Source organism: Magallana gigas, chromosome 5 (genome assembly GCF_963853765.1).
Source record: "Magallana gigas chromosome 5, xbMagGiga1.1, whole genome shotgun sequence".
In the NCBI taxonomy this organism is placed as follows: domain Eukaryota; kingdom Metazoa; phylum Mollusca; class Bivalvia; order Ostreida; family Ostreidae; genus Magallana; species Magallana gigas.
The window spans coordinates 12,804,609-12,830,952 of record NC_088857.1 but is presented as its reverse complement, the minus strand read 5'-3'; the positions used below and the strand labels follow the sequence as shown (position 1 = coordinate 12,830,952).

The 26,344-nt window shown below is 32.0% G+C and overlaps 1 protein-coding gene across 2 annotated transcripts; it reads left to right on the top strand.

Moving 5' to 3' along the window:
• Positions 1–246: 246 nt before the first annotated feature.
• Positions 247–25,548, top strand: LOC105341395 (centrosomal protein of 70 kDa). Of its 2 annotated transcripts, none has more exons than XM_011447916.3 (19): positions 247–295; positions 2,156–2,203; positions 2,305–2,404; positions 4,256–4,382; positions 5,155–5,251; positions 5,797–5,958; positions 6,224–6,309; positions 6,829–6,897; positions 8,155–8,254; positions 8,659–8,747; positions 9,147–9,224; positions 10,262–10,373; positions 11,710–11,808; positions 12,764–12,919; positions 18,481–18,621; positions 19,120–19,291; positions 19,808–19,922; positions 20,485–20,564; positions 23,685–25,548. In XM_011447916.3, exons 1-19 carry the CDS (start codon positions 269–271, stop codon positions 23,744–23,746), a joined length of 1,920 nt encoding a protein of 639 aa, XP_011446218.2. In that variant the 5' UTR covers positions 247–268; the 3' UTR covers positions 23,747–25,548. The 2 variants fall into 2 exon arrangements, with proteins under 2 accessions (XP_011446218.2, XP_034321077.2); XM_034465186.2 differs by lacking the exon at positions 247–295 and adding an exon at positions 931–1,012.
• Positions 25,549–26,344: the final 796 nt, after the last annotated feature.

Here is a 26,344-nt window from a genome sequence, read left to right as displayed (position 1 = left end):
AAAATCGCATTTTTAAATTGCACATATATCAGTTCGAAGTTCCTCCAAATAGCTTTCGAATTTCCTCCCAATCGTTTACCGATCCCGATGGAAAGTTGGTTCACGCATGCGCACATCCTGGTTATAGTGCCTGGTTATAGGATATAAAAAGTACCCTATTCTATACCTCTCCCAACGGAAACGAAAGTAAATATTAACTTGTACGTGAAATATGGGTCGGTGAAATATCTCAAATACGTACGAGTTATCAAAGCTCCGTCGCAACAATATGGCGGACATTCAAACGTCAAAAAAGGTAATTTTTATAAAAAATGAAATTCAGTTGAGAAATTGTGATAAAATTTATTTGAATTCGAATGCATGTTGAATATCAAACAATTTTTTCTTTCAAAGCATGCATTTAGAAAATCGAGCATACATTGTAGATGCATTAGCAATGTTTGACACTTGCACAGACTTGCATAGAAAAACCTATACTGGTAGAAAAAAATAAATGCTAAAGCGCGAAAACCAAAATAAAATTCAAAAACATACCATGCGAAAATAAATTATCGGGATAAAAATTATGATGAAACATCAATCTCTGGAAAAAATTATGGGGGTTAACAGGTTAAACCACAGCAATCAGAACAATATACATCTTACTGATTGACTTCAGCTGGAATTTTATGGATTATCCCTCTGATGCTCTATATCCGAGGAGCCATTGCTGCCATTCAAGTCCTGTACTCTTGGCCAAAATTGGTTTTCGTAATCTCTTTTTTCATTTTTTGTATGATCGGTTTTGTCTATAGCAAAATAATTACAGATGATATTTTGTTTAACATGTAGAAGTCAACTTTTGACAACTTCAGGCTCAGATGAAAAGGTTTAAATGGAAAGCATTGTTGATTTTATAGTTTGGGTGCAATTTTTCATTATCATTTATAGTTTTAGAAGGGAAGCACATACGAGAAAACACATAAGAATTGAATTCACAGTTACATGTATGAGCCAGTCCTATGATAATGCGGTAATTAAATCATTATGTCGAAAAATCTATCATCACAGAAATATTTACAAAAACAAATGTTATTGTGAGTTTCCTCTATTAAATACAGTGTGCGAAATTAACGGTAGACCGATAGACAAAATCTATAGAAAATACGCCCTGTCTATATTAAATAACTCGAATATTTGTAGACCAACTTGTCTATAGAAAGAACGCAGCCTGTCGTCTAGTCGATTGAACGTTTTACTCAATACCTTTTTAAATACACTGCGATAAGAAGCAGAATGTAATTGCCATGTGCTATTTAAAAGTCAAAAACAATATTCAGAGCATATGTCATTTTTTGACAAACTGAAGTATTCACAAGGTGCTAGACCTGGGAAAAAAAACCCAGATTAGTCATACATTATTCTAGTTTTCGCAGTCGTGAACCTAGACTGCACACCTCGAATTCATGACCGACGTTCAGTTTTCCTTACATTGTCTTAGATTCTGCACTTTTGTTTCCTTTTGTATCGTGTTATCTACAGTATTCAAGGGAATAGGGTATTTTGTATATCTATTTTCCTTTAATTACTTTATTTGAGTTTACTTGATTGGTATTACAAAATAATCATTACAAGGCAATGTCACTGTGTGTGGGTTTAGAGCCGGGCACCCTTCACCATGTCCTATAGTAAGAGTTCCTATTGTGTTGTGAAGTATCAGGTTATTTCACCATGTTCACCCTGAATAGAATTACAATACAAATAAAGAATACTATTTGTTGTTGTTTTTGGTCTATAGGAAATCAGTCAGGTCTATAGGTTTTGAAAATGTTGTAGACCGATTGTCTATAGTACAAAATAGTTAATTTCGCACACTGAAATACCTCAGTGATGTTCAGCGTGCCTCTGTTTACTATGTCTAAAAATATCCCGTGATAAATGTCAATTTCAGCGCTTGCTACTTTTCTTAAATAGAAATACAGCGATACCATAGAACCCGCCATATGATAGGAAACAACTATGTATTATTTATATGGCAATATACTAGACAGTTTAATATAATGTAATATTTCTCACGGATCAAAAGTTTTAATTCAGAAATTTATTTGCTATCAGCCTAAAAAATGATTTGTTTCTTTTATATACTGGAAATGACATTTACTTTTCTATGTTGTAGGCACCCTATGAAGGAGATATGGATTCTAATGCAACCATAAATTACAGGGTAATGAAATATTTTAGACCTATAAGCTTATTTCCATAAAGGTTTTCAAACTCTTTTTAAGTTTATTTATATTGTGTGAATAAGCCTTTTTTGTCATTCAGAATGAAGTTGACGAATGGACAGAAGTGAACAGGAAGCTGAAAAATCATGGACTACACATCATTAAGTTACTGCATCCATCAGATGTGGCTCTCATGACAGGTACCTTTCTTAATCAAAGTAACCTGATATGTTCTCTTTATTAACATGTAAATGGTGTGACTGTTGGGCCAAGCTCAGTTTGAGACATTTTTTAATGTAAGTTGAACTTAAGGTACCTCTCTACACCCAGACTTATACTTTTTAAGACACTACGTCACAAGATGGCGATTTAAATGTTTTGTTAAACTGTAAATATTGTTCGATTCGGTTGTATATCGTCGTAGCTAAGTGGTTAAAGTATTGGGCTTCTGAACCGCAGATCATGAGTTAAAATCTGTCGGGAGCTTTTGTTCATGTTAAGTAAATTAAATTTTTGAAAATGTATTTTTTTGTCCAAAATTGCACATTTTTTGGCCTATTAGACTTAAATACTTCTTATCCATTATGATATCTATCACAATTAAGTAATTTTCTGCTGATATTAGAAAATATTTCACGGTGTAGTGAGCCACCTTAAACAGTTGGATCTGCCTGCCTACTCAAATCATCCCTTAAACTCAAACTTAATGTCACATCAGTGATTTAAACTTATCAGAAAACTAGCTAGACACTCAGGGCTGACAGCTAGTATAAGTTGTCAGCCCTGTTAAATTCAACCAACCCGGAGAAAAAAGTTGACATTTGATTAATTTTTTCATTTGAATGTAAAACATACATGAATTTTTTTTGCATGTAAAACATTTAAAAATCTGTTTTTCTTTTTGGTTTCATCATAAACTTTGTTTTTTTTTTTTTATTTGGTTGTTCTCATCCACCTTTCTTTTCAAGGCTGATAGTCCTAAATTATTTCGTAGCATGTCTGGGGACTCTACCTTGCTTTAAAGCATATTCTACGTACATGTAAATTAAACTCTTGTATTGACTGTTCTTATATAACCATACATGGAAATTAAGCCATAGTGTGACTAGGATGTAATCAGTTAAAAAATCTTAAACCCTGATCCCAATATTATGTACACTTCACTCAAAAAAATCACCTTGTCCAGTCTGGCATTCGTACAAACAAATTTGTTTGTCTGTGCCAAAAGTTATGTGTCTCGGGCGGCCATACAGACAGTTATTTCAAACACTGGTCAAATGCTCTGTATACAATTATGATTTCATAATTATGTAAAACAAGTTTTGTTTTTGGATATATCTGAGCTGAATGAAAGTGATTCTGAGAATTATTCTCTCTTCTTTCAATATACTTATTAATTCCAAATGTCCATGAATTAAAAATTTACTTCTTTATTCAGTATCGTAAAGGTTGGTTCCTCTTAATAATGTTTTTTTTGTGTTTGTGTCATTTTTTTTTTAATCAAATGTTTTGATAAGACATGTATAACATACATGTATATCGCTTGCATTGTTGATATTTAAAAATCTAATTTACTTAAGATTGAAATCTTGGAAAGTTTTTGATACAAGTTAGAGGCAATAAACATCAAAAAAGCACCAATCATTTTATGATCGAGTTACTTTTGTCAAACAAAATGACTGCCAATATGGCGGTGCCCATCAGCTCGATTTTTTTTTAGCTGTTAGTTCCCCTGATTAAACTTTCTCACTGATTTTCTTATACATACTTTCATGTACTTGTTACCATTAAGCCTCACTTTGCAAGATGGGCTTTGCCAATTAACGTTTTGCTGCACTTTGTAATATGCAGTAGCAAATATTTTTATTAATTTTAAAAAGACATTGGATCTTCATAAATGATTTATAATTCATTTCTCTTTTTAAAAAAACTGACAATACATTTTTGAGTACTCATTATTTTTTATTTAAATGTTGTAATATGTCCTTTAGTAAAATTTGTTTCATTATTAAAAATTAAAATAAATGAAGGGAATTTCTTTTACATTTTAGGCAGAACTGTGTGCCTGGATTCAGCCATGAGTAAAGCACTACGAGACAATGTTCTCTCCCTTGTTGCAGACTGTGATCACAGACAAACTCTAATTCAGGACTTGATCATCACCAACAACAAACTCAAGTAAAGCTGTTAATTCAGATTATTTGATAATTTTCAAATGATTATTTTGTTTGAGTTATGTCTCTTTTGCCTTTGATTTGGCAGTCAATGCCTTACCTTTTTAGATTCAGATTTGCAAAGGGGGATAACTCAACTCGATATTCAACTTACACAAACTCACAATGAATAAAAAATCAAGTTATTTCCCTGTAAAATATCCTGCCTATAAAACTACCAGATAATCAATGCGGGGATCCAGAGGGGAATTCAGGCTTTGGAACTACCCCTCTCCCCCCACTCCACCCAGGAAAATTAAAACTTCTGAAATCCATAAGGTAAAGGTATTTGAAATAGGTCTCAAACTGGACACACACCCTCCCCTCCCTCCCCCCCCCAAAAAAAAAATTGTTAACAACCCTCATCTTCCTCCCTTCGGGGAAAAATTTCTGGATCTGCACATGTAATCTATGTCACAGTATTTACCTGATCCAGTGGTGCATGAAAAAAATATTGATTTTTATTTCACCTTGGCAACAAATTTTTCTCTCAACAATGACATTACATTGTTAAAAATTTAAATTTGATTGATTTGTTTGGGATTTTCCTGGTAGGTCATATATTGTGTAATTTAGGAAAAACAGGTTTAAAAAGATATAATTTAAAAGTTTCAGCCAACCAATATAGCTCATTATGACTAGAATTTAATTAATTCATATTTTAAAGAAGTCATGATTATTGGAATTAATACATGTTGTAAAAGTTATCTTTGTTACCTCAACTATGGACTTTACAGGGAGGATCTGGAAAAGCAGACTAATTTAACATCAAAGTATCATGGAAGAATGAAAGAATTGCAAGTGTTACTTGAAAGCTCAAGATCACGAGTGCAGGTGAATATAAAGAGTCTAATAATGAAATAATAATTCTTTTCTACTTGACTTCCAAAATAAGATATTTAAGTCATACCGGTATTTATTTATAGTACTGTCAGGCAAGTAACCTTGTCCTACCAAACTCTCAATCACTTCTGAAAAGTGTGTTGTAAACCAATCACTAATGATCTTTTAGGGTCAAGACTGAATAATATGATTATATATTGACATGCACACGTGTATTTGAATAATGAATTCCAGTAAATGTATTTTAAATTTTTTTTACATTATTGTATAGAACAAGTTTTTTTATCTGTATATATTGGAGTGGTAATATGATAATTGATGAGATAAATTATATGAAAAGGACAAAAATAGCTGAATTTTGTATTTTTGAGTAAAAAGGGACTTTTTATAGAAGCTTTTCCTCTTTAACATAGATAAGGAATATGTTTTATGAATTTTGAACTTGATTAAGAAATGGCAATACATTGATTAAGATAAAAAGAATTGTTTTTGGGCTGATTGATTTTGTATATTGATAAAAGGTATTATTTTTACAGGAGCTTGAAGAGGAGGAAGGGTCTATACTGGTGGAAGAGGAGAAACTGGTCAATACAAAGAAAGCGATGCATGCCAAATGTAAACAACTGACCCAGAGGTGTCAAAGTCAGGAGAAGGAAATAGAGCGACTTAAAACCAAGCTCCAGAAAATGGCAGAGGAGGTACTGTTTATTGCTGTGTATACTTAATACGTGTATAAGTCAGTACCTTGTACAGTCAATCTTCGTTATCTCAAACTAGATGGGACTGTTTAAAAACTTTGAGATATCCGAGTATTTGAGATATCGAGGGTTGAGTACTTAGAAAATAGGTAGTTGGGACTTGCAAATCGATTTGACATATTGATTTTATTCAAAATATCAGTGTTCAACTGTATTTTAAAAAGGGTCATTGTTTTAAAAATGTGCCATTGATATCTCATTGCAGGAGGATAAGCGAGCAAACAGACAGAGTCAGGTGTTTCAGGAGTTCAAGAAGCGGACAGCTCGAGCTCACAGCGTGATGGATGAGAAGTGAGTGAGCCTACTCGAGTGCTGAGAATAGCTCGACAGTTTTTCTGTAACATTTTCTCCCTCAAATCTCACACCCAAACTTATAAACCTTTCATTGCATTCATACTTAAAGCTTTTTTGGCAAGTATTGCGATTGAGTATCCCAGTGTCATGGGAGATATCAATTCAAATCTTTTCAAAAGAAATGAGTTCACTGAATAATCACTGTTCTGGTAACAACATGAAATTTTATAATGAATTGTTAACTTGACACAAATTCTTCACAGAATACCTTAAAAGATATTACCTCGAAATTTTCATGGCTCTTCATGAAATATATTTTTAAACAAAAACTTCTTTTTTTGAAAAGATTTCTCTACTTTTGAAAGATTCCACTGAATACTTGATGAAGAAGATAAAAACAGATATTTTGATGTTGATTCATCGTTTGTTGTGTGCTTTACTCTAGAATGCAGATTTCTCCCTTCTAATCATTCATCATTTCATGCAGCTTAAAAAGCTTTGTTTTGTTCTTTTCAGGTTATTAGATATTATTGATGCATATGAAAAACAAGTACTAGGCTTACAAAAACAGATTGAATTTTATAAGTAAGCATCTTTATGTATATTTCCTATTCATTTTTATGATACTAAATGCAAGTATTAATATAGATCTACATGTATAATAGCCTTCTTTTGCCAGATGGAGATTTATTGGAAGATTTACAAAGTGTATTGGAAATGCAATTATTCCATTTTATATTACATTGTTCTAAACATGCACTGGTGCTAAGTAATGATATTGCAGACTCAATGGACCAAGAATTAAAATTGAGACATTGAGAATTGAGACATTAAAGGGGCATGAGTTGTGCCAATTCTGTGTTGTAAATAAATTCCATTTTTTAAAAGCGTTTGTGAAAGCCAATAGAAACTTTTACGTAATGTTCATTAATAACTATGAAAGTACATAAACAAACAACATTCAAGTGAAACTTTTACCACTGTATTACCTATGTAAACAAAAAACATGGCAACACCTTAGAATCAAACTGACAATAAAAATAACGATTCAACATCTGTTGTGAACTCTCCAGGTACATCCTACATTTGGCCTTTTTAGTTATTCAGGATTACAAGACAATCCCAATATTACTCAGAGGTAAAAGCTAATACCTTGGTTAGTATTCAATCGAGCCTGTGGCCAGATTCCACTCTGACATTCTCCGAATGTTATGTCAATATAATTTGTCTCGCATTAGTCACCACTGTGTTAGTCACAGATTCTAAAGTCATCCAGCGGTTAATAACAGGAGCTTAGGACATTGAGCTAAGGTCAGGGTTATTAATTCTACCTTTCAGATTAAAGTTCAATATCTCATTATCCAGTTCATATCTATCAGCTTTCTTGTTGTGTATTTGTTGAGTCTAGAACTATTAGAGAAAATTTACAGTTTGAGAATTTCCAATTTGTTGATTATAGTATATTGGATATTACTGAAAGGTGTGATGTGTCATCTTAGATACTCATTATGTACGTCATGTTTTCAAATTAGTTATGAAAACTGCTAATATGAATTTTAATAACATGATAATAGTAAAGGGTAACCTTTTCATAGAAAGAGAAATATTTCTTTGCAATTTTCAATCATGTATTCAAGAACATAATTTTTTTGTTTACCATATACATGTACATTTATTATATATTTGGTGGATTGATGCATTTAATATTCATGAACATTTATTCATTTATTTTCTTTCAATTGAAAATGTCAGCTTTATCTTTTTCTTGTCCAATCTTTTTCTTTATTTCTTTCTTTTTTCTTTTTTTTTTAAAAATATTGATTTCTAAAACAAACATTTTAGGTCAGCAGAGCTTGGTGAATCTCGTGATTTTGATGACGAGGACCAGTCAATTTTCTCCCTTCAGACAGAGCCATCCAATAACATGAAATCTTTAGTTAGGGTGAGTCCAGCAAATGTTTTATTGTAAAATATGTCAGGTATCATCAGTGAACAAATACACATATTGATGTATATGTAATCAAATTTAGTTGTTAGTTATCACACACTCCTTTTCTTTTGCTTATCCCATATGATAGAACTGTTACTGTTTCTGTCGGGTAAATTTTGTTTAATTTATTTGATAATCCCCCTTCTCTTCAACTATAAAAAATGTTATGCATGTTATTGTTTATTTTGTTATAATTGTGTAAAGGTAGAGGTTGCAAAATACAAATTTAGAGAGAGAGAGAGAGAGAGAGAGAGAGAGAGAGAGAGAGAGAGGAGAGAGAGAGGAGAGAGAGAAAGGGCATTCAATTTCAATATGCATCATGGAATCAGAGTTCAATGTTCTCTTCATCATTATAGACTTATGAGAAGCAGTTAAGGAAAGCCCAAGACAAGATCAAGCAGCTGGAGAATGACAGGGAACTAATCAGACTAGATGCAGGTTCCAGGTAAGGCCACTTTATTTCATTGTGTTCATTGTCTTTCATTACTTTATATGCTGTAAACAGGGAAATGTGCACCCATTTTATTTTCGCCCCTTATGCTATTGTTTTTAGCCGGCAAGTTTAGAAATAAGCTATCAAAGCCATTTTTAATGACTGTGCTAACTAATACAGTATCTATTTCTAACTGTGTATGGGCAAATTTAAGGTGAGGCGAAACCGTTTGCAGGTGTAGAACAGCAAAAATAACAGGATTGAAAATAAATTTGTCTACAGGGTAAACTGAGGCATGAAGTACTACCTCTTCATCTATTCACATGTCGATTGTTTTTATTTTTGTAATTGGTAAGTAAAACACAACAACAAAAATAAAAAAAAGAAATTCTTATACCACTGTTTCTTTAGACCTCAGTTACAAGACTACCGAGTGGCCCAACAAAGGATGAAAAAACTGGAAAAATTATTGGCTGTCCATAACATCAGGTTTGTATTGGAATGAGAGAATCAAAATAAATTAGATTGTGATCATGAAAAACATTTGGATTTTGATTAAAAAATAATGTATGAGTTTTCGTGATTGTTGCAGAATGTCCCTGAGGTTGAGAAATGTTGTTTTGAAATATAAAAGCTGAGGCTTTTATGTTTCAAACAACATTTTGAGACCGAGGAGGTTATCCTGCAACATTCATAAAAACAAGAACTTTATTTCTATTCTACTAACAGCCCAGTATTTCTACAGATTGCTTCTTCTATAGGGAGACAATTTAAGTCATTTTGACGGTTGTTCCGTGTAACCCCAACGGTTTTGTTAGTAATATTTACATGTGTATCGATCAAAGGAATCACATGCAGATGACAGACTTTTTCTTTGGATTTTTAATATATATTCTTCACTTATTTATTAAATGTCTTGGAATCATATTCCTAGTACAGTACTGTATTTTAAGGGCATTTTAATATGATTATTACTATTACACATTATATATTTTATGTAAAAACACACAGTGAAAATGTGCTAAGGAGGTCCTAGGAACAGTCGCAATTGATCTCTTAAAAATAAACATTTGAGGCAATACACATCGTTTTGACTGGAACTAACACGTGAAATTGACATGGTTTTAAATCTTTTTAAGGTTTGAAGTTGTACTTTCATGATCAGTGCGAGACAAATACGTATTTCTGATCTGATAATTTACTGATGACGTAAATGGTATAGTGGAGATCAATGTCCGTGGCATCTCTTGGATCTTTGCAATAACTGTAGCAGATTTATTGATAATTTAGGGAAAAAATACCAGCTTGTGAACTTGAGACATTTTCTTGCAGAATATTGCATATAGGCCATTATAGGGTACTCCATTTCTCTGGATAGGTATTGTTCACAAATTCAGGGTTGACAAATGGATTATGGATACAGTTTACTTAAAAGAAAACCCAGTGTGCTATGCTTTTTTATGTTTGAAATTTCAGGGGGTTGCAAGTGTATAAGATACTGAAATGCTTACTTTTGATGTTTGTAGCATACCTGGAGAAAAACCAAATAAAGATCCCTATAGACTGAAAAAGAAGTACAGTACCAAACTAGAGGACCTGGATTACCTCCCTTTAGATTTCTGCAGGCAGCACCTCAGGGTAAGAAGTAATACAGAGTTGGTTCTTGAACTTCTCAACTGACAGTGAGCTCCCCTCTGAGAAGAGTGAGCTGTGTTTTTTGTCATTGAAAATTGACTGTTAATGGTAAGTTGCCTTAACTGACTCCCAGTGGCTCTCAGTGTGGAGTGTTGGATCCTGTCTGGCACATTATTTCAAACTTTGCAATGCATTTTAATCAAATTAAAGATGTGTCCCCAAGAATGCTTATGAACAGAACCCGTAAACCCCCTCCTTTAACATGGATGGGACTTTAGCATTAGCATTTAGCTTTTTTTAGCATTAAAGTCAGTCAAACTGATTTTCTCATTAAGGATTCTTGACAGCCCATGACTTCTCCTTTTTATGACAGTACATCACAACGTGGCAATTTTAACACACAGTTTATATCGCCAAATTTTGATGTCTATCTCTGTGACACAATGGGTACAGCTTCGATCTACCAACCCACTCGTCCAGAGTTCAAATACTGCAGGACCTTTTATTTTCAGAAATAGCTGTAGCATTAAAAAAGTTGATATTTTTCCCCCCAATTGAATTTTTTTCTGTCATTTTCAAGTCAAACATATGCTAGAAATTCATATCTTTTAGAAATATAGAATATTGAGCCTGTATGCAGAACTTTTCCCACGTGAAACTTTTATCAGTCTCATACACATACAATACTCTAATTAAATTTAGATTTTGATATACATGCATACTAGTACATAATATAATTTCTATATGGATTGCCAGTAAGTCTCATTGTATCTTTGCAGAATTCATTTTCAATAATTTTGTCAGTGTTGAAATTTTTATAAAATAGGATGGTGTATTTCCATTCATATCCTTTAGACCTCAGGGATGTGGCGGTTTGGTTACAATAATTGATCTCTAATCATTAGAGTTCCTTGTTAATGTCATTACATATATAATTACGAGTGATAGTGCACATCAGTTTTTTTTTTGTTTTCTGACTTAACGAAGTTTAAAAATCATTCATTGAGAGGTCTGACATGACAAGTATTTTCCTATCACCACCTTCTTTTAATGATTTTGTGGTTAATAACAAAGGTAATGACATGCCCTTGGGTAACAAGACGAAGGATGTGTGTCATTACGGAACAAGATTTTCTGGGGGGACAAAAATCAATGATGCATATTTATGAATTAAAGTACCTTTAGACATTTAAAAAAAATCGTCAGAAGTACACATTATTACCCTGCACAACTGCCGCAGGGCACGTTGATTTCAAATAATAAAACATTGACCTGCTATTTTCTAAAAATCGAGATTTCTTTTTTTTACAAATGTAATTATGGGCTGAACTGTTTTCAGGACATATGCACCGAAACTGATGCAGAGGACCTTGAGGAAGTCATTCCTTTGTTACAGAAACAGAAAGAGTATCTCGAAACCTCTCAGAGATATGAGCAGGTACATTTGTGTATAGTCTCGTGTATCAAGATGGTGTATATTAAATCCATTGTTATCATTTAATGCTGTTACCTTAATATTATTCATTACTGGATAAATAATTTGATGTATGCAATAAGGTACATAGTTCTTCTTTCTGTACATTCTTGCTACATGCTTAGAAATAAGCTCTCTTGCAAGGGTTGCCCTTCAGTTTTCTGCTTATCTTACATAATTTGTGGAAATATTTATGGTTTTAGTTGCAATTATTATACCCTGCTCCGGAGGTTGGGGGTGTTGTTTTACCCTTGTGTGTCTGTCTGTCTGTCTGTGTGTCTGTTGTCTGTCTAACTAATTTTTTGTCAAAGATTTCCCAGTAACTATGATTCGCAGATGTTTGAAATTTTAAGGCACTCTTTTTTAGGCATGCCATATAATTGGAGTCATTTTTTAACAAATTTGATGTCAACTTCTTGTTAAATGTTGACTGCTTATTTTGTATATTCATATCAGAGTGGGGGTATCACTATACAGATGTCTTGTTCATTAAGTGCATGTTCATTAATCCTTAGGTGTAGATACAGGTGTTTAAAAACAGAGATCTTAAAATGACTGTCCAAATAATTATAAATATTTGGAGAGTCATTTTAAAATCTCTGAAGATATGAGAAGGGGAATAACTCAGTTTGAATAAATTTAAAAATGGACTTATTTTTCCTTTGAAAAAAAAACCGATGAAATTAAACACTTTTAGAAAAACAATGAAATTAAACACTTTAAGAGGAAGATCAAGAATTAAACCCTTTCAATAATTATATGTATGTACCATATCCAGTTTATCAACATTACGGATAAAGGAGATGTGTAGCATTTGACACAATGTGTTGTAATAAATCAATTTTTTGCCTGATGTGGGCATGCTCAACAACAAAGAGTTTAATACATATATATCATACATATTTTGTCTTTCTCCTAGTTTTGCCGCTGTGTCCAAGATATATGCCAAGATGAGGAGGACCAGCAAGGGAGATTACTCAGTCCTTCCAAGAAGAAAAACGTTTTGACAGAGAAATCCCTTCAGAGAACAGTAGCCAAGCTTCAGTGTTGGAAACAAGACCAGGATAGCCTGCAGGTAATATTGGCTATTCCTACATTTGGGGTGGTGTACCAGTAATCTGTTGGGGTTTTAAAGCTGTTCTGAAGGACCAATGTAGCTAGGAGGACTTTTTATTAAATAGACTTTATAGCTGTTGGCAAAACTAATATAAAATACAGGAATATATGTATTTATTTCTGTAAGCACTGTTTGCTATACATTTATTGAGAAAAGGACTTTAATGTATAATTTGCTATGAAGACTTTCAGTCTTATAATGTTCTAGTGTTCTAAGATATAAAGTATGCTATATACAAGGGTTGATCCAAAAGTAATGTCACATTATGCACTGCGCTTTTCACTGGCGCTGTGTTGTATAGAATGATACATCAAAATTTTCCTTATCAAAATTCAAATTCAAATTTTTAATTTTCATTGAACTCTTAACAAGATATCAATGTTTTATAGCATGATATATATACGTGACTTTGCCATGTCATGAATTTACATCTTCTTTTAAGGTTTGTATATATGAATAAATTACATGCTTGAAAATTTCAAAAATCCTAAAACAACACAATATTTTAAAACAGATATATTATAATTTTTTTCTAACTTTTTGAAAAATTACGGACCGTTATCATCCACTTCAGATATCTAACCAATGCCCTTTGTCTCTAGATCAAGGGATAAAAAGGCTGGACATGCGAATAGTTAAACAATGCATTTTTTGCTTCGATGGATAGAAATCACTAGAAAATGTACTGTAATTGATATATCAACCTAAAATTGAGAACGAGTGAACAGGGTACCTTTAACATGGCTCCAATACCTAATAAAGGCATAAGTCATGTTAATAAATAAATTAGATAGAAGACGCTCTGAAGGAAAATTAAAGCTGCGTTCTTACGTCAATGGCTATATTATAAAGCTACGTTCATGACTTCTTGAAGAGACCTTGACAAACTGATCTTGCATTACATAATCCAATATACTGCTCCATCAATTACAAAAAGATTAATTAGTTATTTTATGAAAAAAAATGTAACATAGAGCATCGTGACGAATTTATATAGAATCTTAAATTACAAAATTTTACCAGAACGATAAAGATCTAGAGATCCTTATCCTTTTCCTCACGCTCTACAGAATGTATTATCATCAGAAATTTTTATAATAATGCATTAAAATTTTCAGGTCTGAATTGAACTAGGTAGATATCTCAAAGCACAAATTTTTGTCACTTTATGCAGATTTTTCACGATTTTATCGCATTTGTGACATTACTTTTATATCAACCCTCGTGCATGTATCTTAAGTTTTTACTTGATCAGTAAAAAAATTACAGAAAAGAAATGGAATTCTCTCATCTCTTACAGATGAAGAGTCAGATAATTTGATTGTTTTCTTCAAATGAGAAATTAGAATCAGAAAATGAAAAAAAAAACCTGAAAATTTGTTACTGCAGAAGCAGTGGAAGATCACTTACAGATTACATATTTCTTTCACCCTTTTTTTTTTTTTTTACACTATACTTCATGGTTAAAATTGAATTAACAATTTCATGAAAATATCAGTAGACAGATTATTAATTATAGGATCTCTGAGATTGAAATTATCAAAAAATTCTGTTTGTAAAAAGATTTTCATTAAATACCTGATTGTAAATACTCTGTCATGCTGTAACAATTTTTATTGATAGCTCAATTTATAATCTGACTCTGAATATATCAATACTTAGGATTGGCATCTAAGTTATTGAACAAACTTTTTCAAAAAAATGAAGTTAAACACAATTTTTCGAGTACTTTGATCAGTAAATTGATCAGTGTTTTAATGAATTAATTTTCAAATATTTTAAATGTTTGAGAAATTCATTGCTCGAAATGATGGGTACTAATAATGCATCAGTCAAACTATAGGCTAATGTGATACTCTTAATCATGACTTCAAAAATAGAACCCCCATTGACCTGTTGAGAAGTTATGCAGAAATGGAAATTTTTGCTCTTTAACATGTTCTTAAAAGATATTTCGATAAATGTGAGGTTCTTTAATTGAATGTACACTTCATACCGGTATATATGAGAAAAAAGTTTCCCATCGTACTAACTTACAGGTACCTGTAAATTATCTCTTTGAAAAAATGAGTTTGCTACCTCTATTTCATGATGTTCTCATCTGCAATTAGCATAATGAAAAACACAGAGAAATGTTCTATTTTACAGTATTCCTTAACTCTTGACAATGACAAAAGAGTGAACTGCAGATTTTAATTGAAATATAAAAATACGTACAAGATAATGAATCAGTATAATTTCTAAACATTTCAGATACTGTGACTTCAGTTAAATTTGCAGGGGCTAATTTTCTAATTGATTGCCATTTTTTATAATTTTGGGGGACAGATTTTCATAGATTCCAAAATAATGGATGGTATTTAGAGTATTATGTGAGTTAGTGGTACCGTTACCCTTAAAATGCTTAGATGTTGAATCACTTGTTAAATCTAATGATTCTGTAGTACATGTACCAGTAATGGTAAATGATATATTGTAAGGGAATCTGTATAAGTGAAGATTCATTCATGAAAAAATATAAACATTGTATAACTGTCCTTTCTAATGTACCATCTGCACTCATCTCAATTATTTCTAAATCCCTGCTTGTTCATTATGAAAAAATGATGAATGTGGTCATTGACTCCATCTGTAGTTCTTGGAAATTCTCTAATGATGATTAGAATCATCTCTGTCCTGACATATTAAGGAAGCCATGACATAAATCATATTGGGATCATAAATATGGAGCTTAAATTAAATCATTGTTTGCCCTTACTCTACAGACACTTTTGATAAAATTTCATAATTTCATTCTGTACTGCATGTATCTCATTTTTTTCTCACACCATATTTATTATCATCCCAAGTATTTAATGAGTGACTTGTGGCAATTTTTTTTTTTTTTTTTTTACAATTTGCTTACCAGCACAACAGTTTATTGATAATAATTTTTTATGGACACTAAAAACCAGTTATCAAACAAGTTTTTTATGACTGAAGAATTTTTATTCAAAATCCATAATCATGTTGAAATATATATTTGCATAAAAATGTCCAAAAAAAGTTTTTTTATGATGCTTACACAATTAAATAATATTCAAAGCATCCAAAAAAAATTTATAAATTGTGTACATTCCTAGAGTTCTATTGCTAGCTCATGAAAGTAAAAGTGTCAACTAACTGACAAACTTAATTATAAAAAGAAACAACATGGCTTTCACATAGCCATTGCGAAAGAAGAAGTGTGAATTACTTACTTAAAAATTAAAATATCTTTAACATATTTCAAAAACTGTCAAACAATTTTAAAGAATTTTTTTTTTCCATCCGAATAGGAATAAAGGTCAAAACCGATTAACCAAACATCAATTGAGTCACTCGCGCAGTTACTCTCTGGCCATTATTATTCATGGCCTGTGCGTTTTGGCGACAAGTTGGTTTTCATTAAAAATTGAAATTCCCTTTCTCCGTGAATGATAAATGTCAGCTGACTACAGTACGCCTGTCTTGGGGACATGCTAATGTCTTCTCACAGGAATTTATATCAAAATATTCTGAGGTTAAAAAGTGATGGCTGTGATGAATGACCAACCTCTACCTTATAGAGGGACTGAATGCCAAGGCAACAACCTAATTTCTTTGAAAATTTAGACGGCAATACATCAGTAAAATGTCAGCGTTCTGGATGACATGCGTGCAGTACACTTTTTTCCGTCTTGCCGACAGGAGTTCATGACAATGTATTTTACAATGAACAAATTAAAAGGACAATTTACATAAATGGTGTATTGTTTTAGTACAAGCTGGGTCATTCACATTTGATTACAATGGTAAAATAGACCTCCAAAAAGTGCACTACTTACTCCTTCCTTTTGAGTACCGGTAATAAACAAAATGAATGTTGGTATGCCTGTGAATGTAATTAATTAATTAGTGATTACATAAATCCAATTAGGTTTAAAAGTTGTGTCATATAACTGTGTACTGATTTATAACCATGTTAATGTGTATTCAGAATGATTTGGAGATCTAGTAGAAATAAAGCCATAATGGACAAAACATGACGTTACAAAGCTATAAAAGAACAAAAAATGGCCTAATAGACTTTAATGAGAAAATAAAATGCCAGGAGAGCTGATATTTCCGGAACTGCTTCAAGACATTAATGTGCTCGTTGGAGTAAAGCTGGTTAAAATTCACCACCACGAATATAAAAGGTTCATTCATCATATGTCATTAAAGTCCATGCATCAAAATTTAATGAAAATTGTGTACTTTGGAAGGGCTTTGTTGATGAATAATGCATCTCTGCCATTCATTAACATTACATCATACATTATATCAGGCCTTTTTTTATACATATCATTTCCGGAGATTCATAGCTTGGAGCGAACATGATAATTATGTTTTAAAGCTAAGGTGGGAGTGTAATTAATTTCTAGATTTGGTGACAGTCCTTAGACCTAAATAAAGGCGAGGTTTCCTAATACAGGCTGGTATCAGTGACAGTCGAATCGGATACTTGCTGATGATTTACGTCATCTATAGAATATCGAAAAGGTCACGGTTTACATTGTTAATGGCTCATAATATTGCCTTGTCACTGAAGTTTTGCATTTTTTATTTGACCTGAATTTCATTTACATTCGGTCTGACCCAAATTGATGATCTATGGAGATAATTTGGAAATGCATGAAATTTACATGTAATGTATTTCCCGTCAGGGTTATGGAATATGTTTGCATTAGAATTAGACCTTTAAGGTTATACTAGTATATATCAAAGTAACATTCTCAAGGTGAAATTACAGTGCATAATAATATTTTATTTCGACCTGTTTATAATCCTGATCATCATTAATTTGCATAGGATTATTAAAAAACAAAATATGTGATAAAATTAGCTTCAACTTAGAGAAAAACATAAGTTTTTTGTAATAGATTTTGCATAAAATAAGTAAATACATGTATTTTTTATGTGGGGAAATAAAGTTTCTATTGACAAGGTTCAAAAAGTTTTGCCACCTATTATAATTTCTAATTGCTTTAAATCCAAGAATTTTGACTGTAATGTTTATTTTTCATGCAAATTTCATTCAGTGCTAAATATATCAAGTTAATTTTAATTTACAGAATGTTGAACTCATTTTTTAGCTGGAGTGTAATGATCTATCAGACTACGCAAACAAAACACATATTTAGTAACTGGTAATAGTCTTAAATGTACAGTATTACCAATTGCTAACAGATTAACAAGCTCTTGATTCAAGTCACTGTCTTAGATGTAGCAATATGTACATTGTGTTAAATGATATATACTTAATAAAATGTATCAACATTTGGGAGATATTCTGCAATTTTGAGACCTTTCATGTATCAGTAATAGATATTTCTCTCAAAATGTTTTCATAAATTGTGTTATTCACCTTTACGTCTTTATTCACCTTTATGGTTTTTTTTTTCCTTTCTTTATCTTGTTATGTGAATGTTGCTCTCAAAAAGTTTAACCAGTGCTTAATCATGGAACCTATTTTTCAGGAGTTACAAATTTCCATAAACAGACTTGGTGAGAGAGTGGCCCCATGGCTGAAGATCCGCATGAGTGGTGATCCATCGATGACCCAGATTATTTCGGCGGTGGATAAGATAGTATATGATGATGGGATTATCCGGGAGAAGGTGCAGCATTAACTAAATTTTATATCTGACATCTGTTATGGTTCCTCACACTATATGACTTATAGTTTTATAATCGTTTAGTACATAACAAAAATGTTTTTTTTAAATGCATGAATTAAATTCTTTACCAAAAGATCATTTTTTCCCATCTCGTCAGCTCGGTGGAAATTCACAAATGAATCATGTACGGGTCTTGAGAGAATTTTGGTTTTGATAATTCTCATGTAAACTATTTTGTTCATACATAGTATTTTCTTGCCCATTAGTAGTACATGTACTGGGGTACATGTGTTGTATAAGAACATATTTTGAAATCTCTAAAGACTGAGAGACCTGAAATGTACTAAAGCCAACAATGATCTGTAATACCATTTGGAAAGGTAACGTCTGATTGACCAACCCCCCCCCCCCCTTTCTTCCCATTTCTATGTTTATCAGGTTGCATTTCATCCATGTGTTTTACAATTTCTTGACTTATTACTTACCTCTTTAATTCAGGATGGAAAGGAGCACCCATCCCGTACAGTTTTGGAGAACATCGTGCAGCACTTCCAGACTTTGTTCGATGTTCCTTCGGTGTCGGGGGTTTTTCCAAGAATGAATGACATCTACACAAAATTGGGCGAGGTTCACAACGTCCTAAATACTCTACGGAATCTGCTCGGACTTGGTAAGAGCATACATGTTAACCTCCAGTGGTGAAAAAGAGGTAGATTTAGAACCAAAAGGCGGTAGCATTGTGCGTGGTCTTTTTTGCGTATATTTGATAGCACATATTTTTATGTACTAGCTTACATAAGTAATAAGGGTTTCTGATTCTGATAAGTACATGTAATTAACAATATCAATTACAATATATAAGACTTTTGAAATTTAGAAATATCAACACATGCAATAAAAAAGTTTGCATGTATCAAAAAACTGCTAAGAGGAAACTAAGGTGGATCTAATTGTGTTAGGCAGGTCAAAAGTCTGGTTATAAATTAAAATTGAATTTGAATTTGTTGTAAACTCTGTTAAGATTTTTTTTTTAAATAATTTGTAAAGTAAACATAATACATTTTTTTTTCTAAATTTCATGAATAATTTTCATGCCATTTCAGTCATCTATTGACTGACTCAGAGGAGTTTCCCTTGTGTGAATATGTGTGATGCTACATGGGGTTTTTTTTACACTGTATGACAGATCCAGATGCCAAGTCCTCAGAGATAGTAGATGCTGTAGGCCATCTGTGTCAAACCTACAGGAACACTACCTCCAAACAGCTGAAGTCTCTACTACAGACCGAAGACCTTGAGGGGTAAGCACCAAATGTCAAGGACTAATTATTATGTCACTGTCATGTCGCACAACGACCAAGAAGCTCCTGTAGTCCTGTAAGTCTACAGGACAGCCTTCTACCATTTCGCAGACAGTTTTAAATGTCATTTGCTGGGTGGAGTCGTTTCGAATTACCATAAGTTGATCATGGCCATAAACTTGGCATGAAATATAAGAACTGGATAATGCTACATGATGTAGATGCTCATACATCAAAGCTCTATTGAATGTTATCATTGTTCTTTTATGTTCACATTAATGTTTGGAATATCAAAATAGTACTTGATGTATTTTTGGATTTACATATGCCCCACATGAAATTAAAAGTCGTGCTTTTGTCATTCAATGTTTAAATTGAGCATTGATTTTTATTTCATTTTTCCTTAGTTAAAGTAGATCAATAGAAGAATTATACATGTACATGTATTGACAAAGAACAGCCCAGCATGAATTTGAAAATTGCATTATGCATGTATTAAATTACTTTCCCATTTAGCAAAATACATTTTCATTTATTTATACCTTATATCCATGTGTTTCAGAGTTATACGACGTCTTGAGGAACACAGTGGTTTCTTCCCAGCATTTCAAGAAATTGTCAGGAAACTGTTTGAGATTTTAGGTGATTTTTTTTACATAATGAATGGAGTAAAAACCATCATATATACATTTGTATTATGAGTTTTCTTTTTATCTTTGAATTCCACCATTTTTAAAGATATTTAATTTTTAGCTCACCTGAGCTGAAAGCTCAAGTGAGCTATTCTGATCACATTTTGTCCGTCGTCCGTCTGTCCGTCTGTCTGTCTGTCCGTCTGTAAACTTTTTACATTTTGAACTTCTTCTCTAAAACCGCTTATCCAATTTCAACCAAATTTGGCACAAAGCATCCTTATGTGAGGGCGAATATAAATTGCAAAAATAAAAGTCCGATCTGTATTCAAAGCGGAGAAAACCTTGAAACTGTAGAAAAAGGGGGGTGCATTTTTAAAAATCTTCTTCTCAAGAACTACTGATTCCAATTCAACGTAGTTTAGCATAAATTATCCATATGGGAAGGAAAATATAAATTGCAAAAATTAAGTGCTAATTCTGTGTCAAATTTGAGTTATTACGAAAATAATAATAAAGGAAATGGGTGTTTCAATCAGTTTAATAGCTTCGGGCTCGGCATCCGGTAATCCGGCATCCGGTAAAATGGGTAGGCAAGACTTGGTCTGGGCAAAACAAAGATTGGCAGATATTAATCTGCCAATCTCATTAAAATATCAGGATATTTGATGGACTAGTATATTTGTATTCGCTGTAAATATTGCTGCAAAATAATGCGTATTTGGAATTGACGATTGTCGATCTGCCTTGGCTTTTATTTTGCCACGGCCCGGGTTTGCATACCCATTTTACCTAGACTCGTATTCCATACACTTTGTTTAAAGCAGCCATGACATTATACGAAAAAGGGTCGATCTGACTATGATGAATTTGCTTGTTGTGCAACAGTTCGCGTATGAAGGGAAATTTTTGAAACATGCAAAATATATCGTTGCCGATTTTGTGAAGGAAATTGAGGCTAAATATTTCAATGCGTTGACAGTTTTCACACATGACGTTGGTGTTAGCTTGTTCCGATTTTCGTTTCGTTTTCATTATTTCTGCTTGTAACCTGGGAACAATCGTCTGTATTATTTCGTGATTTTTACGTATCAAATCAAACAGAGACTTTGGTAAATCAAACAGTTAACTGTTTACCTGCGCAAATTAAGCAAAATCTGATGTATTAAAAAATAATGAAATACAATTCATTCTACCGGTAATTCGATCGGCATTATCTTTTGCGTAATGGTAGATTAATGCAATAGGTTTTGTTGCAATGCTCGGCATTTTCTCGAGTTTATTCAATTTAAATAAAGTTTGACATTGCTGACGGAAATATGTAGGTATATACATGTATCTATATGATTCATTTCGAAAAAATAAATTGTGTTCTTTATTTGTTATAGTGAATGTTTCTTGTGTTTAATTGTTTTCAATTTCTAATAACTAACCATATTTGAGTGTTAAGCTTCAAATTATAAGCAAGATACAGAGATTTGCTCACAATTCTATGTTTGTACACAGATCTTAAAAACTAAAGATTAAAAAAGTAAAAAATTTGTCAATATTTATTGAGAAAATTTTCAAAGTCTGTTCGTTCAGAAACCAACTTTAACATCTTATTGTATTGTAAACTTAACATTTTTTCGTCATTATTACTCCTACTGTACATGTGATCCTTCACTGTGTTTGTGTACATTTGTATAAACTGATTTTGAACCTCAAATACCAGTGAACTGGTATTGAGTGAATAAAAGAATATAAAATCTTAGGCCATTCTTTTTTTCCATTTTAAATGCTGAATAGGAAATACCAAGTTAAAAATCATAAGCTGAATGTAATAAACTCATGTGAACAAAATATGAATCAAACCTAGGCGAACTGTGAGCTCTGTATCTTGCTTATAATTCTACAATTGACGCTGAAATTTTGGTTGAACATTAGAAAATCTCTATGAATTAGAGTATGTTAAATACTTGTACAAACAAAATAAAATAATGATACTGTGAAATCATTAGATTTCGTGGTGGCTCATTTTTCGTGGAATTCTTGGGTACCTCTCATCCACGAAATAACATCCTTCACGAATTGATGAATTAGGGTAATAAAGTCATATTCCCTTTTGTAGATATATATGAAAACACGAAATTACGTCCCCACGAATCTGTAAAATTTAAGTCATCCACGAAAACTGGCCCCCACGAAATTTAATGATTCCACAGTTTTCTGTATATATCTACTCTCCCTCTCTTTATACAATAAATAATGTGAAATCTACATCAATTTTGATAGTTTTTCAGACACGAGTAAATAAAAACGACATCTTCAAAACAGTTTCCATATTTCTGACACATTTCTGTTGCGGGGATAAAGTAATTATCGCTATTCCTAAGAATATCACAGCGGAAAATTATCCTGGTTTGTACGCGAAGTAAATAACAATCATTTAATTGTAATGGAGAAGACAAATAAAATTTTTGAATGTTTTTAATTTGAGAAATTGAGCACATTGAGGTACAATTTTCTTCTTCACATCTATACATGTAGGGTTTTTAAAATAAAAAACAATAACTATTATTTTTTTTTAAAACAATAACTAGTAAGTACTGAGTAGTTGATGAAAAAAATGTAACTATATGCACTCATATATTTTGATCGCTTTACAAAGTGGGGGGGGGGGGGGGGGGGCAGAACGAAAATATAGGGATTTGGAAGTTAACAACTTAACAGTATACCTCTACCAAATGTTTAGTTTTATATCTTGCGTAGAATTTTCTTATTCTGGTAAAAAATAGTATTTCATGAAGGTACAATGTCAAAGATTACATGTATACAAAAAAAGTGTAAAATTCGAATACTTTACAATATTTATTTTTTGTTTTTCTACCGAGGGACCATATGGCACAATATCTTTTGAACGCCCATTGTTGCTCAGGTGAGCGATGTGGCCCCATGGGCCTCTTGTTTTGGTGATGGTATTGAAAATTTGTATGAGTGTTTTGAGGCCAGAAAATTAGCTTTTCATAAATATGGTTTTAATATAAACTATGATAATGTAGAATTTAGCATGCATGCTTTCCAGAAGATATTTTTTAATGACAGGTGATACTGGGAGATGATATTCAACCAAAACCTTTCAATGTTTCAGATATTCAAAGAATGGACCAGATCATTCCAGCAGTGCGTGCCCTCAAACTGTTGGCAGGGTGAAGTGACGCAAAAATCTCTGTATTACATTTAGATTAGTTTTGTACAGTTTCATTGTCATATGAACTTCTGCTGCAATGACCGTGGTACTGGTTGACACTGGTTTACAACTCAAACCTGATGCATTCTGAAGATGATTATGCCATGACTACATTGAACCTCAGGCCTCTTGTTCTAATACCATGGAATCATCATTGTTTGGTGGGGACCAATGTTTATGGCATTTGTGGGTAACCCTTGCCAACGAACCTATACACAATTATTTGTTTAATATTTATTAAAATTTATCCCGATTACACTACCAATGAAATTACGTCCCCACTGACCGGGAAAATTTTGGCTACCCACGAACATTGACCCTCACAAATAAAAATGATTTTACAGTAGTTGTCAATATTAGGCTGAATGTTTGTACATATGTTTAGGTATAGAAGATTCTCCATTAATTTAAAGATGAAATTATGATTTATTTGAATCAATTCTGAAAATGATCATGAGAATGTACATTTTCACTAACCATCAAATTTGCTTAAATTATGTATGACCCATGCACAAGTGTAATGTCAGTACAAGTCAAGATCAGACAAAACGTTATTGTTCACAATACCTTACTGGTCAGTTTTTCGGAGATAAGATTTCACTAGAACATGTATCTCATGATCTTTGTTTCTCTTTAGATAATCATAGAGATATATGTAGTATTGAAAGCTATGTTTAAAGTGAAATTTATTGTTGTTTTTCATAAGTGTCAATTAAATGATTTCCTGATTTAACCAGCACTTGGAAAAGTACATTGTATTTATAAATACATGTATCAACACATAGATTTGTGTTAATTTGAACTTTCGTCTACCATATAGGATAGTAATAACAAGAAAATTATCAGTTTTGATAGAAAACATTTAATGACTAGCATAACATTGGATACTGTCAAATGTGGGGTAGATATTGACCAGTGTTTGGTATTATTATGCGTTATAAAACAATTAACAATATATGTGGAATTTCCATAACATTTAATTGTTTTTGTATTGTGGTTGGAATTTTATATCCAAACCCAAAAGGATTAAGGCTAATTACCAATATAAATCTTGGTTTCATGATTTAATAAAAATATTTATTTGTTTTAAAAGGGACAAAGAAACAATTTAAGCATGAAAAAATGAAATTTATTTTTCAGTTTTTAATGATTAATTTAGGTATTTCTAATGCTTGACCAAGATTTTAATGTAAAAGGAGGTTAAGTTTTAAGTCATCTTTGCTAGCAGAGTGGACCGAAAAAGCCTTGGCTTGCATAGATGGAAAGATACTGAGCTCCTTATTATTTGTTTATACATATGCATGTAAAGAAAGCTTTCCTTATTAAGTTTTGGTTTTACATATCATGTACTGTGAAGAAATTATGTTATCTTAAAAACGAATAACTTTTGACAATCAAGATAACCTGTTGTACAATGTTGCATGCCAGACAAAACAAGATTTGAATGAAAATATAACATCTATGTAAACAAAAACAAGGCTTGAGCTTTATTTACAAACAATGAATTCCAACTCCATAACTCACTTGTAACTAAACTACATTCAGATTTCTGTGAAGCATTGGAAATGCCCAAGTTAATCATTATATGCAAAAAAAGTGAAAAATAGAATATTACAATTGTGATCCCACATCTTGTGTATGCCCCTTTCAGAGGCAATGGGAACTTATGTGTAATTCTGTCTGGTTGTTAACCTATACATGTAGCTGTGATAAATTAGTTATTATGCAATTTTTTGTCAGAAAATATATCACTAACAAAAGAGAATATGTGTTGTCTTTGTTTATAATAGAATTAAGCTGAAATTTTTCCTTTATATGATTTGAAAGTTTATTAGAGACCGATCTAGTTTATGTTAATACATGTACTACAATCACTGAAATTCCATAATTATTACTGATGTTTTTATATTTAAGGAATGAATTTTTCTATCTATCTATGCGTATCCACTCAAACTTCGTTAACTTTAACTAGATTTGACTGTTTAAAACCTTTGAGATATCTGAGTATTCAGGATATCAAGAGTAAAATACTTAAAAAAATAAGTGGTTGGTACTTACAAATCGCTTGGACATATCCATTGTATTCGAGATATCAGTGTTCAAGATATTGAAGTTCAACTGTATATGATAACTTGGGGCAGTTTACACTTTATAAATCACAAAGTGGTTTTGAACAATTAAAAATGTCCCAAGTTATGTTATACTTATGTTAAATAGGTAGATAATAATAAATTTATTCCTTATAATTTCATTTTCTACAATCAAATTAAAAAAAAAAAAATAAGGCCCATTATTTTGAAAACTGACATTAAAATGTGTAAAATTTAATGGTAACATCAAGCTGATTAATATGTATTGTCTTTAATTATATTGTGAAATAAGCAATTAAATTATTTATATGATACAGATAATTAATTTAGCCAATCAAATGAGGCATTACAGCCAGAATTAAATTACTGACATGCATCACTTTACACGTATGAAACAAAATGTATTGGAATGCTAGTTCTGCAGTAATACAAATTAACTTTTGGCTTGTGTCGGTGAATTACCAGTAACTT

Bases quoted from the DNA above. Each gene is read 5' to 3' on its own strand.
- LOC105341395 (XM_011447916.3), top strand. From the start codon at position 269: ATGGCGGACATTCAAACGTCAAAAAAG. The intron at 2,405-4,255 runs GTACCTTTCTTA...TTTACATTTTAG, and splicing joins AGATGTGGCTCTCATGACAG to GCAGAACTGTGTGCCTGGAT. The intron at 19,923-20,484 runs GTAAGCACCAAA...CATGTGTTTCAG, and splicing joins CAGACCGAAGACCTTGAGGG to AGTTATACGACGTCTTGAGG.